The 15,980-nt window shown below is 42.2% G+C and overlaps 1 protein-coding gene across 5 annotated transcripts in view; it reads right to left on the reverse strand.

Moving 5' to 3' along the window:
- Positions 1-15,980, reverse strand: part of mad1l1 (mitotic arrest deficient 1 like 1) — a 115,359-nt gene that overhangs the window by 71,940 nt on the left and 27,439 nt on the right. For all 5 annotated transcript variants that reach the window (XM_060898577.1, XM_060898574.1, XM_060898575.1 and 2 more), the window contains 2 exons: positions 15,914-15,975; positions 8,305-8,391 (listed from right to left, as the gene is read on the reverse strand). In XM_060898577.1, the coding sequence (XP_060754560.1) occupies positions 8,305-8,391; positions 15,914-15,975 (149 nt within the window). The remainder of the gene's footprint in view (positions 1-8,304; positions 8,392-15,913; positions 15,976-15,980) is intronic.

Here is a 15,980-nt window from a genome sequence, read left to right on the forward strand (position 1 = left end):
CGGAATGCAATGATGTGGAAGTTTCAAAATTCCATATTTTATTCAGAATAGAACATAGATGACATATCAAATGTTTAAACTGAGAAAATGTATCATTTAAAGAGAAAAATGAGGTGATTTTAAATTTCATGACAACAGCACATCTCAAAAAAGTTGGGACAAGGCCATGTTTACCACTGTGAGACATCCCCTTTTCTCTTTACAACAGTCTGTAAACGTCTGGGGACTGAGGAGACAAGTTGCTCAAGTTTAGGGATAGGAATGTTAACCCATTCTTGTCTAATGTAGGATTCTAGTTGCTCAACTGTCTTAGGTCTTTTTTGTCGTATCTTCCGTTTTATGATGCGCCAAATGTTTTCTATGGGTGAAAGATGTGGACCGCAGTCTGGCCAGTTCAGTACCTGGACCCTTCTTCTACCCAGCCATGATGCTGTAATTGATGCAGTATGTGGTTTGGCATTGTCATGTTGGAAAATGCAAGGTCTTCCCTGAAAGAGACGTCATCTGGATGGGAGCATATGTTGCTCTAGAACCTGGATATACCTTTCAGCATTGATGGTGTCTTTCCAGATGTGTAAGCTGCCCATGCCACACGCACTAATGCAACCCCATACCATCAGAGATGCAGGCTTCTGAACTGAGCGCTGATAACAACTTGGGTCATCCTTCTCCTCTTTAGTCCGAATGACACTGCATCCCTGATTACCATAAAGAACTTCAAATTTTGATTCGTCTGACCACAGAACAGTTTTCCACTTTGCCACAGTCCATTTTAAATGAGCCTTGGCCCAGAGAAGACGTTTGCGCTTCTGGATCATGTTTAGATACGGCTTCTTCTTTGAACTATAGAGTTTTAGCTGGCAACGGCGGATGGCACGGTGAATTGTGTTCACAGATAATGTTCTCTGGAAATATTCCTGAGCCCAATTTGTGATTTCCAATACAGAAGCATGCCTTTATGTGATGCAGTGCTGTCTAAGGGCCCGAAGATCACGGGCACCCAGTATGGTTTTCCGGCCTTGACCCTTACGCACAGAGATTCTTCCAGATTCTCTGAATCTTTTGATGATATTATGCACTGTAGATGATGATATGCTCAAACTCTTTGCAATTTTACACTGTCGAACTCCTTTCTGATATTGCTCCACTATTTGTCGGCGCAGAATTAGGGGGATTGGTGATCCTCTTCCCATCTTTACTTCTGAGAGCCGCTGCCACTCCAAGATGCTCTTTTTATACCCAGTCATGTTAATGACCTATTGCCAATTGACCTAATGAGTTGCAATTTGGCCCTCCAGCTGTTCCTTTTTTGTACCTTTAACTTTTCCAGCCTCTTATTGCCCCTGTCCCAACTTTTTTGAGATGTGTTGCAGTCATGAAATTTCAAATGAGCCAATATTTGGCATGAAATTTCAAAATGTCTCACTTTCGACATTTGATATGTTGTCTATGTTCTATTGTGAATACAATATCAGTTTTTGAGATTTGTAAATTATTGCATTCCGTTTTTATTTATAATTTGTACTTTGTCCCAACTTTTTTGGAATCGGGGTTGTACACACTGGTTCCATGGTGCCATTTTGCACAGGACTGTTCCTTTGATAACAGAAACAAAGCTCCAGCATTATTATAATACTCTTTCAAAACTCTCCACAGCTTAATATACCCTAAATTATTAATTCCTCTGCTACTAGAACTTTTCTTTCTGAAATTTGTCTGCATATATTGAAGTTATGGTTTTGTGGATTTATGCTGCTTCACCTATTTAAAAAAAAAAAGAAAAAAAGAAAAAAAAAAAAAAAAAAAACTGCATTCTGTCCTCTCCAAAATAAAATAAAGCTCTGGGCAAGTGGAATTGTTTTTCGGGCAAGTATGTTTTGGGTGCTGCTTGCCCATTGGGAAAGTAAGGCTAGGAGATTTTTTTTTTTCGAGGATTACTCATGCAACAGATTATAACTAGTTTTAAAGCACTTCCAAAGTGGTTATTTTTAAGACGCCGGTTGTGCGTTTGGGAACACTATATTGCTGGCTTCAGGCGTCTGTACACTCAGGTTTCCTTGGTCTTACAGCCAGTTTGGTGTGTATTGATATGACTTCCTATCCCAGTATTGGGAATCAGGATCTGATTTATGGTACAAATGACATTTTTGCAAACATTTTGTCAAAACGAGTTCATGTTATCTCACAAATCCCAGCTCCATCACTGCATCTGCTGACTGCTCTAAACATCTGTCTCTCTTTTGTGCACTTGTGCTCAGAAGGAAATACTTCACCCATGATGTTTCCTTCTGTGATTATACACTGTCTAATCTCCTGCTGATCCTCAGACTAAACACACACTTCAGCATCCTGACTCCTGAGATTCTGAAGTTTAGCCAATTAACCTTCACAGACAGATTAATAAGCCTGGACTGCGGGCTGATGTTTTCACATGTGGATGGATTAAGACATAATAGCTCATTATTTTGCTCATATGCCTTTTTTTTTTTTTTAAAGAAAAACAGTTTCATTACATAAATGTACAGTCGTTGATGATTGATTCGTCGTTAACATGACTCATGGCGTAACACTGTTCGGAAATTAACGATCTGTTAGTGTTTATGAGTCTGCAAGATTATTAAGAACCCAACCCAATGGGGCAGGTCGAGAATCTTGCTCGTGTTCGCTGCTTACAAACTCGCTTTTACTGCATGCTAGATAAATCCTACACAGCAACCAACAAAAACTGGATGTAAATAAACATTAAAGTGCATATCATGGGTAAATTCAGAAGCAAGATCAATGTAATTCTCCTATTTTATATTAAACTTTGGTCAAATATCTGTCACATTCTGCATTCTCTGCAATTTTTTTTTTTTTTACCTTGCGCAATACCCGAAAAATTCAGTTGAAATCAAGCCATTTGAGGCGAATTGGTCCGCCTCTGAAAAAACTTGGCGTTTGGATTTCCTGCCAAACATTGATTTTCGTGACGTCGCGTGCGGGACGCCTCCCTCTGACTTCTACGTCAGTGCTGGTTTGTTTATGAGAAAACGACCTGGTGGTTTTCTGCAAATTTCTTCAACGTTATCATGTAATTATTAAAATGGTTAACAGATGTATCGTAGGAGGGTGTAGCAACACCAATCTTGATGGGATTAGTACTCATCGTTTCCCAAAAGACCGGACAATGAGAGAGAAATGGGGGCGCTTGGTCTACACAGGCTGTGGACTGAAACCGTGCAAAGCTCGTGCAGCCTGCTGGCGCTTCTGCAGGTAACGTCACGAATCTGGCTCCAGACTCCCTTAGGATTTTTCCAGACTCGTTTTATTTTATTTTTTTTCTGCTGTAGACAGATGGCCTTGTGCAAAATTACCATTCTGGATGAGTGTGTAAAGGGACATACACTCCCGTTCAAAAGTTTTGGGGTCACCCAGACAATTGTGTGTTTTCCATGAAAAGTCACACTTTTATTTACCACCAGTAACAGTAAGAGGGCGCAGCGCCCCTGTTCCCCCGTTTAGATGAAAGCCTGCTATAACTTGGTTCATGAAACGCGCTTACAAAATATTTTCACTGTGAATATTTATTGTGTAATGGTGCAACGTGAGAGAGAGAGAGAGAGAGAGAGAGAGAGAGAGAGAGAGAGAGAGAGAGAGAGAATAGCCCTTAGGGCAGAGTCAATCCCGCCAGCAAAAATAGGGAAAAAAAAAGGAGCGATCTCACCTCTTCAGATGTTGGTTTAAGTCCTACAATACATTCCTCAAAAAGGGCGCAGAAGAACAAATTAATCCATCAACGTGTAGCATTCAATTTATTCCGGACCATTAAAGACGCCGCCTTCCACGTAGAATCATACGTCATCCTCGCCGCCATATTGGATGGGGCAAAGCGGAGAATAAAGATGCCTCGTTCATGTGCTGCGTTTAACTGTACCAACAGGTTTGCCGTCCAAACGAGATCACATGGGATTACCGTATTTTCTGGACTATAAGCCGCTACTTTTTTCCTAGGTTTTGAACCATGCGGCTTATACAAAGGTGCGGCTATTCTGTGGATTTTTCTTCCACCGCTAGGGGCGCTCTAACCGGAAGTAGAATCAAAAATAAGATAGACGAAAAATCAATGCAAAGAAGAATTAGCAGATCTTTAGCAGATAGATAGAACACGCACGACAAATTACTAACTGGTAATTATTTTCAAATCCAGCGAAGATGATTAAAGTGACTTGTGGTTTCAAACACAGGAGAAATGAAGGTAAATAAATACTGGTTATTTTCTCTTGGTTCTGTTCCGTTTTAATCAGCAAAGTTGCTGCTGTGTTAAAAGGCACTGTTCGGAAAGAATCTGTTCAGGTACATACATGTACATTTACAGTACAAAATCGTTCTGTACATGCAGTAAATATCTAATTTTTCAACATAGATATCTGCGGCTTATAGCCCGGTGCGGCTTGTATATCTTTTTTTTAATTTTTTTAAAAAAATAGAGCGGATGCGGCTTATATACAGGTGCGCTCTATAGTCCAGAAAATACGGTACCTTTCACAGGTGAGACTGGAAAAATACTTTTCGTTGTATTTGGTCATTATAACGTAATTTTACGAACAGATTTTTCTGACTGTGGCTAATATGAAGTCTCGCACATAATAGTTTATGCGCATGCGTCCTTACTTCTTCTATTGCTCTGGTGTCTCCGATGGGACTGTCTTACAGCTGTAGGTATCATGCCGCCATCTTGTGTCAGAACTACAATTCCCAGGCAACTTCCGCGTGACCTACGTCACGCGTGGGCGGGATCATCTACGTCAGTCCGCCATGCGCGTATAAGTCCAGGCGGAAGCTCTGCCATTTTGTCTCTCACGTCCGGTTTTCAAGGAAGCTAGACGCAGAAAAGACATGCTCTCCGCCAAAAAGACGTCTTCTTTCTTGCAAGATTCACCATCCAGCGCATTCTGTGCCTAACCACTGGCCAAGGTAAAAGTCCAGAATAGCGCGATCTTTAAACTCAACCTGAGTTACAACCGGTGTCTTCGTATTAGAAGTGACGTCACGACTGCAGCCCAGGCAGTTAAAAGTTAAGAAGCGATTGAATCCTTTTTAACTCAAAAGCGCTGTGCATCTTATTCTGATCAGAGACTTTTCCTCACGAACGCTGAGGTTCGGACCAAGAATCCTCTGCTTTCCACGGGAACCACCCAAGTGCTCCGCTGGACCCGAAAGTTTTCTACGCCTCCATCACGAGCGGCTCACGTGCTCCCACGGCGAGGCCCGAAACTACACCGGCGAATAGTTCTTCATATCTTGCTAAAGGCAGGATTAAGTAAGATTTTGGCATTTGGGCATAATTAGGATAGTCTTAGGAATTTGCTTTTATTGGAATAGTGTGAATTTAAACCCAGGTTTATCTGTTACACTGTTAGACACGCAGCGTGTTGATTTATTTTGGTTCTATGTTCTCTCAATTATTTAATAGATAGGCTGCGCATGCTTTTCTTTGCTTACTAACATTTTAATTTCCTTATCATACATTTTGACCTTATCAAGGCTTCAGTGAGTTTGATAATGTTATGAGTGTGGAATCTTTGTTACTGAGAAAACACGTGTTCAACAGGCCTGATACACTTTAGATAGCTTCCCTTTGTCTTTAGCGACACGTGCTCAGTAGGCCTCACCAGGCCTAACAAACACACTTTAGCTAGGCCATAGGGCCGTTCACAAACACACACTAGCAACACAAGGCTAATCTAGGCCTCCACCACATGTAGTTAGCTACACGAGGCTAAACACATGGTCAAGTCCTTCACACACACACACAAGCACACAATAACAACAGAGCTAATCCTTTGTTCTACTTAGATAACATTCCTTTGTTTTAGCTAGCAACAAGCTAGGCCATACACACACCTCACTGCTTGTATATATTGATTTATTATTTTTATCTTTGTTATAATAAATTCATTTATTAAACAAACTGTGTTTATTTGTGTGAACAATATATGAAGTCCCCAATCTCCCTCGAATTCAAAAGGGTGCATATAAAAGTTATGTAATGTGGTAAGTGATTGTAATAATTTGGAAATATACCATAATCTAGCTGTTGGTAATTTATTATTAAGCACCAGGATTAATGGTATGATTCACTAAATGATTCACTGAACGATTCACTAAATTATTCATTGAACAATTCACTATACGATTCACTAAATGATTTGTTGAACGATTCACTTCAAATGAGTGATTCTATGGTATGATTCAATTCAAATGAGTCAAAGTAAACGATTCAATGGGATTGATTCGTTTTAATTATTAACCTTCAAATTTAATGAGACTGATGAGATTGATCACTTAATTTCAATAATTAACTGATTGCACCCACACAGCGCACCTTGAGGTGTGGCATGTGTATTGCATCGTTTTCAGCAAGCGTTGCCATATGTACCTGATATTTTACTGATCCATTGCCCATGTGGACGCGATATTTTTTTTTTAAAAATCTCGTTGCCGTTGTCGTGTGGATGTAGCCTCAATCTGCTCAAAGGAAGGTCAGTTTTATAGCTTCTCTAAAGAGCTCAACTGTTTTCAGCTGTGCTAACATGATTGTACAAGGGTTTTCTAATCATCCATTAGCCTTCTGAGGGAATGAGCAAACACATTGTACCATTAGAACACTGGAGTGAGAGTTGCTGGAAATGGGCCTCTATACACCTATGGAGATATTGCACCAAAAACCAGACATTTGCAGCTAGAATAGTCATTTACCACATTAGCAATGTATAGAGTGGATTTCTGATTAGTTTAAAGTGATCTTCATTGAAAAGAACAGTGCTTTTCTTTCAAAAATAAGGACATTTCAAAGTGACCCCAAACTTTTGAACGGTAGTGTACTTTCATATAAAAAAAAAAATGCACTAGCCAGTCACGGGTTTTATGTTCCCTTTAGTAGGCCTCCGTCGGTCGTAATTGACCATTGATAATTTCCGCTCCCTTTATTTGCTAATATTCCACTCCCAGTTAACGGCTGGAGCTTTGAGAGTCAGGACTGCAATCATGTGTGTCCTACCAACACTGATCAGATCAGTACACACACACTGCTGTGGTTAATCAGCTCTGTAAATGCAGCCCTATTGGCCATAAACACAGAAAATTTGCTGCTTCAATAAAACCTAAAACATTTCCAATAAAAACATGTGACTTCAGAACGACCCTCGACATTCATCATACTTAATGAAACCAAAGCACAGTCAAGTCACTCAGTTTTTACGAGCTTCTGTGTTAAAACGTCTGTTAACACCATCATAATCAGCAGCTCCATGTCTTTATGAAGTTTAGACAGTAATATCGACAGCAATGCTCCTAATTTATACCGTATAAAGCGAACACTTACATCAGACACCTCCACACAGGTTTCAAGAGGTGTACTGTCCTGTCAGAAGTGTATTTAAAAGCTTAGAGAGTAAAAATATCTTGAATACAAGTAAATTTATCTAATATTTCTTGCAAGATTGTTCTAAATCAAATGTCCTGATTTTAGATGCATTTACTACCCTGTCCACACTAGGGATTTTATACCGATACGAAACTACTTTCGTACCGCAACACCGGTCCACACTAGCAACTATACCGGTACTGTAGCGGTATAACTGTATCGGTACGAAACCCACAAATGTATGGGTTTCGTACCGGTACAGTATCGGTACTGTAGCGCTTCACTGTAGTGTGGACAGATGAAGCGGTCCTGTATCGATACAGATATAATGCGCATGCGCAAAGTCACACACCTCAATCGATGTCTTCGCTGAATAAAATAGTGAAGAACGGAGTTTCGTTTGTTTCTTTCTCAACTGCCTCGCGCGTTTTATACAATTCGACTGAATAAATGACCACCAGAAATACAGACTGTACACTGACAACAAAAAGCACGCACACGTTGTTTCATCCGCCATGTTCTCGGAAGGAGGTTACTCGGTAACCACGGAAACATTTCGCGCACGCGCATTTCAACTTCCGTGAAAGAAAACCGCAAACATTTCTCGCTAGTGTGGACGGATGCACTAAAGTGTACCGGTATACTTTGTATCGATACAGTTATACCACTATCGTACCGGTATATATGTGAACACAGCATACGTTTCTAAAACTTTAAATTCATTAATTATTTTTAACAAAAATAAAAATCTGCTAAAAAGAACAAAAAGTGTAACAGTAGGCATGAGAGCACAGACACTGGAGACTCCTTCCGGCTCTACACAAATTAACCGGCGCGGCGCACAGTGCGTGTTGTGTAGTATGTACGGTGTGGTGCGAGTGGTGTGTGTAGCTCACTTGCTGCTCAGAGTGCAGTTGTGCTGTTTGAGACTCAGCTCTCTCTGCTGGATCTGCATCACTTCCCTGGACAAATCCTCTGGCTTCCTGTGAACAAAATGACTTGATCTTATTTCAGGTGATGCACTACAGAGGAACAACACACACAACAGAAACGTTCAGAAAATCTCACACAAACTAACAGACTTCCCTGAACCTCATTATGGCTCGCCTTTACCTCTCAATCCAGAGCATCAAACTCGATATTAAATTATCCCTCAACCAATCAACACACTACTGCTTAGTGTCATCACATCATCCTCCCATAAACAAAGAGCTGTGATTCATGAGTTAACTGCAGCAGAACACGGTGACACACACGCACAGCCAGTTCCTCTGTAAACGATGATCACTTCCACCGCGGCTGCAATGTGATTGATCAGGTGATTAATTCTCCAAAACTGCAGCTCTGACAGATAGTGAAAGGTAGTTACAGCTGCTAGAACTGATAACCAGAACATGTTCCTTGAACATTCCACGGATAAACATGATGTTACTTAATAAAAAACAATCATTAATGTGTAGGTCACAACCGGACGTACAATTTTTTGGCTGTACGATTTTTGGCGTTTCCCCAAATCGCTGTTTTTTTTTTTTTTGTTCGTGGAGAAAGACGCACGTTGGCCGCAAGTTTGTCTTGCAACCTGAAAAAAAACGTAAGCGCCCGTAGAGTTTGTTTGACATGACAAGACAAAGAACCTCTGCGGCCGGTCTACGGCTCGAAAATCAGCACGTCACACGCGCGCCCTCCGTGCGTTTCTTGCGTTTTTTGCACGTAGACCGGCCGTAGGAGCACGTACGGCCGGTTGTGACCTAGGCCTAAGTTGCCGTCAAGGAATAAAACACTGATAAGCGTGGTGCGAGTGCAGTGACTCTGCTCCATCACAACATGCTGTCCTTGATTATTTTTCCTCCAACAGCACATGACCCAGTGGTTCATTCCATCCAGTTTTAGTGAATGTGGTCACATTAAGTTCCCTAAATAAACTAAATTCACCAGATATCTTCGTAATAAAGGTTAAAGAGTGAAGAGATTTAAAAAAAAAAAAAAAAAAAAAGTGTTCTACTGGAGATAATTAAATGTGATGATTCGGTGAATGAAGATGTTGAGGATGAACCTGTAATTAGTGTTATCAAAACTTTCTGATAAACTGAAGCCTTAAATGTCATCACCACTCCACTCATTAATGCAAGTAAACTTTTTTTTTTTAACGAGACCGCATGATTATTTCCGTGAATCATTAAGTGTAATTATAGAAGATGAGGCTGGAGAAGGCAGCAGACACCATGAAATTAGCTCCTGACTTGCATGCTTAAACACTTCCTGTACCCAGGCTAAAGGAGGGGCAGATCATCACACTAACTCACACATTGCTGATCTTATACTTTATCTCCCTCTCTCAAGATCAGCCACCATCCTGTCTTGCACCCTAAATACTATACCTCCATCACCACCGCCACCCTGTAGTGCACCCTAAATACAACAACACCACCACCACCACCAGCAAGACCTTCCAGAGAAACTACGTGAACACACCCCGGACCTGTTGTATGAACCTCAACATGCTGCATAAAGTCTAATTCAGGCTCTGGGATGTAGTGGCACAAAATATGGAAACGCCTAAGAAAAGATCAATTTTGCATACTTCATCAGTGCAAATGACATCAGAACCTGCATTGAAAGCAACTGAAATACATTATGGACATACAGAGAGACCTTTTAACCACAATTTTATACTTTAACCATGAAAACACTACATTTAGCAATTTTGACCATTGTTGTGTGATAAACATCATAACATTGGAAATAGTATCTCTTTTTGTCTAGTTTAGCCCCAAAAACCTTCTTAAATCGCTCCTTGTTGGGCAGTCCTACCACTCATCCATCCATTATCTGTAGCCACTGATCCTGTTCTACAGGGTCGCAGGCAAGCTGGAGTCTATCCCAGCTGACTATGGGCAAGAGGCGGGATACACCCTGGACAAGTCGCCAGGTTATCACAGGGCTGACACAGAGACAACTATTCATACTCACACCTACGGTCCACCAATTAGCCTAACCTGCATGTCTTTGGACTGTGGGGGAAACCGGAGCACCCGGAGGAAACCCATGCGGACACGGGGAGAACATGCAAACTCCACACAGAAAGGCCCTCGCCAGCTGTTGGGCTCATACTCAGGACCTTCTTGCTGTGAGGCGACAGTGCTAACCACTACACCACCGTGCCGCCGCAATCCTACCATGATGTGCTAATTGCTCCACAGAATCATGTGGTCTCGACAAATAATTCATTAGAAAAAAGTATTTATCCTCTGACCACAGCCAGACAACAGGCAGAAATGGCACCAGAGAGAGAAACTACAGAAGAGCAGCGAATTAGGATGAAGGTTTTGAGGGAGGAGGGCCATTCATACCGAGCCATAGCAAAGAAACTGCATGTGACCCACAGTCGTCGTCTTCTGGCTATTCCTGATTAGAGGTCGCTACAGCGGATCTTTCATCTCCGTTGCCCCCTGTCTTTCGCATGCTTCTCTACCACACCTGCCACTTTCATGCCCTCTCTCACCACATCCATGTATCTCCTCTTTGGCCTTCCTTGTTTTCGTGTGTCTGGCAGCTCCATCCTCAACGTTCTCCTTCCAACATGTTCTGCACCTCTTCTCAGGATGTGCCCATGCCATCTCAGTTTCATCTTTCTCAGTTTAATTCCCAAGCTCTCCACATGTGCCGTCCCTCTGACGTGCTCGTTCCTTATGCTGTCCAACCTGGTCACTCCCATCACATCTTACCTTTCACTTTTGCTGGGACCTTCCTATCACAAATGACTCCCGAAATCCTTCTCCAACTGTTCCACCCTGCCTGCACTCTCTTTCTTACCTCACTATCGCAGCCCCCATTTTCCTCCACAGTTGGCCCCAGGTACTTGAATTCACCAACTTTCTTTACGTCTACTCCTTGCATCTTCACTCCACTCTCATCCCCATTCTCATTGATGCACATGCATTGCTCACCTTCATTCCAATGCATACCTCCATCTCTCCAAACCCAACTTTACCTCCTTTCTACTTTCACCACATCACAATATCATCCGCAAACATCATGTTCCATGGTGACTCTTCTCATTTTGTCCGTCCGTGCACATGACCCACAGTGCTGTCTGGAAACGCCTTCAGCGTCACCAGAAGACCGGGAACTTCAAGAACATTTCAGGCAAAGAAAGGAAGAAAAAGTTGACTAAAGCTGATGTCTAGTACCTCAAGACTACATCCCTATGAGAGAGGAAGAAATCAAGCAAGGAACTGGCACAGGACCTCCAAGATGCTACAGGCGAGGAAGTCTCCCCATGACTGGTTAGGAAGACGCTCTCAGCAGAAGGCCTCAAAGGTCATGTGTCAGTGCACAAACCTTCGTTGAGAGGTGGAAATAAGCAGAAGAGACTTAACTGGGCAAAAATTCACAGGAGTTGGACTTCTGAGCAGTGGAAAAGGGTCATGTTCTCAGATAAGAAGAAATTTGAATTATTTGGCAACGTTATGCGGCAGTATGTCAGGTGCAGAAAGGGAGAAAGATACAAGGCAAACTATTTCTCCCACAGTAAAACACGGCAGAGGGGCCCTGCAAGCATGGGGAGCAATCACCTACAATGGAGTTGGTCATCTCGACAAAATAGATGGGACCGTCACTACTGACAAGTGCAGGCAAATCCTTATCCATCATGCTGTGCCTTCTGGAAGAGCCCTCATTGGCAACAACTTTATCTTCCAGCAAGATAATGACCCAAAACACACAGCCAGGGTGGTTAAACAGGATTTACAAAACGGCAGCTTGACAATTCTTGATTGGCCAACCTGAAGTCCTGACATGAATATAATTGAGCAAGTCTGGACCTACATGGCGCGAGAGAAGGTGAAAAGGGCTCCTTCGAACATGCCACAGCTCTGGGAAGTGTTGCAAGACATATGGAGATCAATTCCACTTGATTTGATTCATAAACTTTATGATCGCATGCCTGATCATCTCAGTGCACTGCACAGAGTCAAGGGGTTCCATACCAAATATTGATATTTTATAAAATGATTTACTCTGGTTACTTGTAGCATTTGTTTGGGATTATGAAAATGGTTACTTTGCTAAGAGAACTTGAGAACAAAAAGGTCAAATTTTGGGTTGTTTTGTCATTTTTGGTAGGTGTTTCCATATTTTGTGCCAATACTGTAAAGGGAACAGACAAGTGTTCAAACTGGAAACTAATGCCACTTTTCCACTACCAGCGCGGCTGAGTCGGGCTGAGCCGTGCGGTGCGGAGTTGGGCTGAGTCGAGCTGAGTGGGGCTGTTGGAGTTGCATTTCGACTACAACCGCGCTGAACCGTGCTGGCTGGAAGTGGGTGGACACACTGGGTGGAGTTAGCGAAAGTGGGTGGACATCACGTGATGTCGTTAGGTGGCGCAAACAGTGACATCAGTGACCTTTTAAGCGGTAGTCTCACGACCCGGATAGTAAACAATAAACATGGAGTCATTAGTGTTGCTGGTCTTGGTGCTGTGGCTTGTTGTCACCGACAACGCCAACAGATACTGGCAAGAGCGTATAGATGAGGCGAGGCGCATAAGGCTTCAGAAATTCTCGTAATTCGTAATTCTTCTTCTTCCGGGTTTACGGTGTTTACAGATCCCAGCGTGCTCGCGGGGCGTGTCTGGGCATGTGAGGACACTCCTCACCAATCAGTGCACAGGGGAGTGTCTCCTCACGCCCCTAGCCCCACTCGGCTTGGTTTGGCTCGCTTCAGCCCCACTCCAAAACCGTGCGAGTTTTGGGTGCTGAGCAGGGCTGAAGTGAGCTGAGTCGTGCTGCTCTGAGGTAGTCGAAACGCGAGCCGTGTCGGGCTGAAGTGAGCTGAAAAAGGGTAGTGGAAAAGGGCCATAAATCAGCAATGCCAAAACCCATCTCTCTCTACCTCCCTCTACCGATTATTCTAACACCACAGCAACTTACCAATGATCACAATTTTCTATTCATTAAAAATAATTTATCCATTTATGGTTACAGTTAATGTGGAAGCTCTTGTTTTCATGATAGCAGCTGTAAACGGTCGTTCCTTCAGCATCCTTGCTTTATTTCTCTCAAAGTTAATAAGAAAAAAAATTCGAACAGGTTGTTGGGTTTTGTTTAGTTTTTTTTTGTTACCGAGAAACTGTAAAGTGCAAACTCCTCTGCACTGCCATCAGAGGCTCCTTCCATAAAGATGACAGAAATCAACGTTTCCTGAAAGAAAACTTTACCGCCTCAATGATTTTTAATCTGTTCATGTGGATCGCCCGCCGGGTGATTAGCGGTTACTACAGAAACACATTCCAGGCAATCAGAATCCAGAGTTGGAGAACTGACAGCGCTAATGGTAAAGCTAAAGCAACAATTCTGCAGTATGTTTACGCAGATTTTTATATACAATTATTTATAAAGGCATGCAGAGAGGGCGATGAAGAGTATTTCACTGCTTAAAAGGAGTGCAGAGAAATAAGACACGAGTGTGTGTGACCAAATAAAGCCTCAACATTTTACACATCTCACCATAAGACTGACTGACAGATACACACGCAGGCTCTTCATGGGCGTGATGCGTAAACAGAACAGGACAGGAAAAAAAAAAAAATCCAGACTGATTTTGTTTGATCAGAGCACCCTCCTGTGGTCAGGATTATCATGTTTTTGGAAGCATGCATTCCATTACAGCCTCATTATTAATCCCTACTTTGGGAATATTAATAAAAATTCAGGGATTTTAATCAGCAGAAGTGAATTAATCGATGATTGCCAGCTTTAAACAGCGAGTCCTGGTGTCATTATGAAGAAAACCATCAACATGACAGGATTTCCTTCTCACAGTACATTAGGATGGAATGATATTTCTAGACATCATGTCCTGAAATGAGTTTTTGCAAGAAAGAAAAGTTATTACAGATTTCACTTCATTTATTAAGGAAGGAATAAAACCATTAGGGGTGTGCTGCTATAGGGAAATGATCAACACCAGAGTGATGCAAATTGCTGTTAAAACCCGGAGCTTTAATTTATTTACTATAAACAGTGCTATGCTGAAGAGGATTTACATATTAATGAACCATGTCATACTTGTATCCATTTATAGCTACTTTTATATGTTGATATAAATATGACCATAAACGTTTGACAGAGCTATAAAACCATATGAAATGGGACAATCGCACAAAGCATTTCCAGTCTGCTGCTTGTGAGTTTCTGCAGTGATCACTCCTGAGAATAACGACTGAGTGCAGGCAGAAACACTAAACCCTGAAAGGGGAATAATTCATTCACTGACACTTCATTTCTCTTCAATATTAATCATTAAAACAGTGATGTCCGATAGTTTTCTGCTCTCACACAGTAAAAGGGTTTAGTGTAACATCTCTCTCACACACCTAGGCAGAGCACGGCCACTTGTATAAGAGCACTTCTCATTCAGAACATGAATTCCTGCCCTCTCGTTCCCTCTCTGTGTGGATGTAAAGCCCACTCAGATCTGGTATGGTCATGGTATGAAATAACGCTTCCTAAACCAGTTCACTTGAAACACACCTCCTGCTGACTGACAGCTCTGGTATTGGAAGAAAATTACTCCTGAGGAGTGTGAATTGTCTGCAGCTCATCAGTTAGAAACACTGAACATTTCAGTAACGTCTGAGAGAACCCCATGGAGAACACTGATCCACATCCAGCTGCTTCCATCATCTCCATATCTTCAAGTCGGAGAACAGCACGGTGATATAAATGCTATTAATGGTAAGTAAGTAAGAAAGACAGACAGACAGAGACAGACAGACAGACAGACACAAAAAGACAGACAGACAGACAGACACAAAAAGACAGACAGACAGACAGACACAAAAAGACAGACAGACAGAAAGAGAGAGACAGACAGACAGACAGAAAGAGAGAGACAGACAGACAGACAGACAGACAGAGACAGACAGACAGACAGACAGAGACAGACAGACAGACAGACAGACAGACAGACAAAAAGACAGACAGAAAGAGACAGACAGACAGACAGAAAGAGACAGACAGAGACAGAGACAGACAGAGACAGACAGACAGACAGACACAGACAGACAGACAGACAGACAGACAGACAGAAAGAGACAGACAGACAGAAAGAGACAGACAGACAGAAAGAGACAGACAGACAGACAGACAGAGACAGACAGAAAGAAAGAGACAGACAGACAGAAAGAGACAGACAGACAGAAAGAGACAGACAGACAGAACGAACGAACGAAGTAATAAAGCAGGACTTCAGGAGCTGTGCTTTGGGTTTGTGTCGTGTTGATCCTGGACAGTTTACATCAGCACGAAATAGAATCCCATCTAAAAGACCTCTCTGTTCCAAACGCACACAGTGATGGACAGACTGGAATATTAACTTATTTATTCATTCCAAAAGTCATGATCAAATTCTAATACTACTACACGAGTTCCAGCTCCACGTAGAAGAGGGATACGGTATGACGCTCAAGACTGAGTTAAAGAGCGCAAGTTCTTGGTTCCTTACCTGATGTTGAGGCTGGTGGTCTGGCCGATGTTCTCCCAAGCCTGCAGATTCTCAGTTAACTTCTGTT

The sequence above is a fragment of the Neoarius graeffei genome, chromosome 18 (genome assembly GCF_027579695.1).
Source record: "Neoarius graeffei isolate fNeoGra1 chromosome 18, fNeoGra1.pri, whole genome shotgun sequence".
NCBI lineage: Eukaryota > Metazoa > Chordata > Actinopteri > Siluriformes > Ariidae > Neoarius > Neoarius graeffei.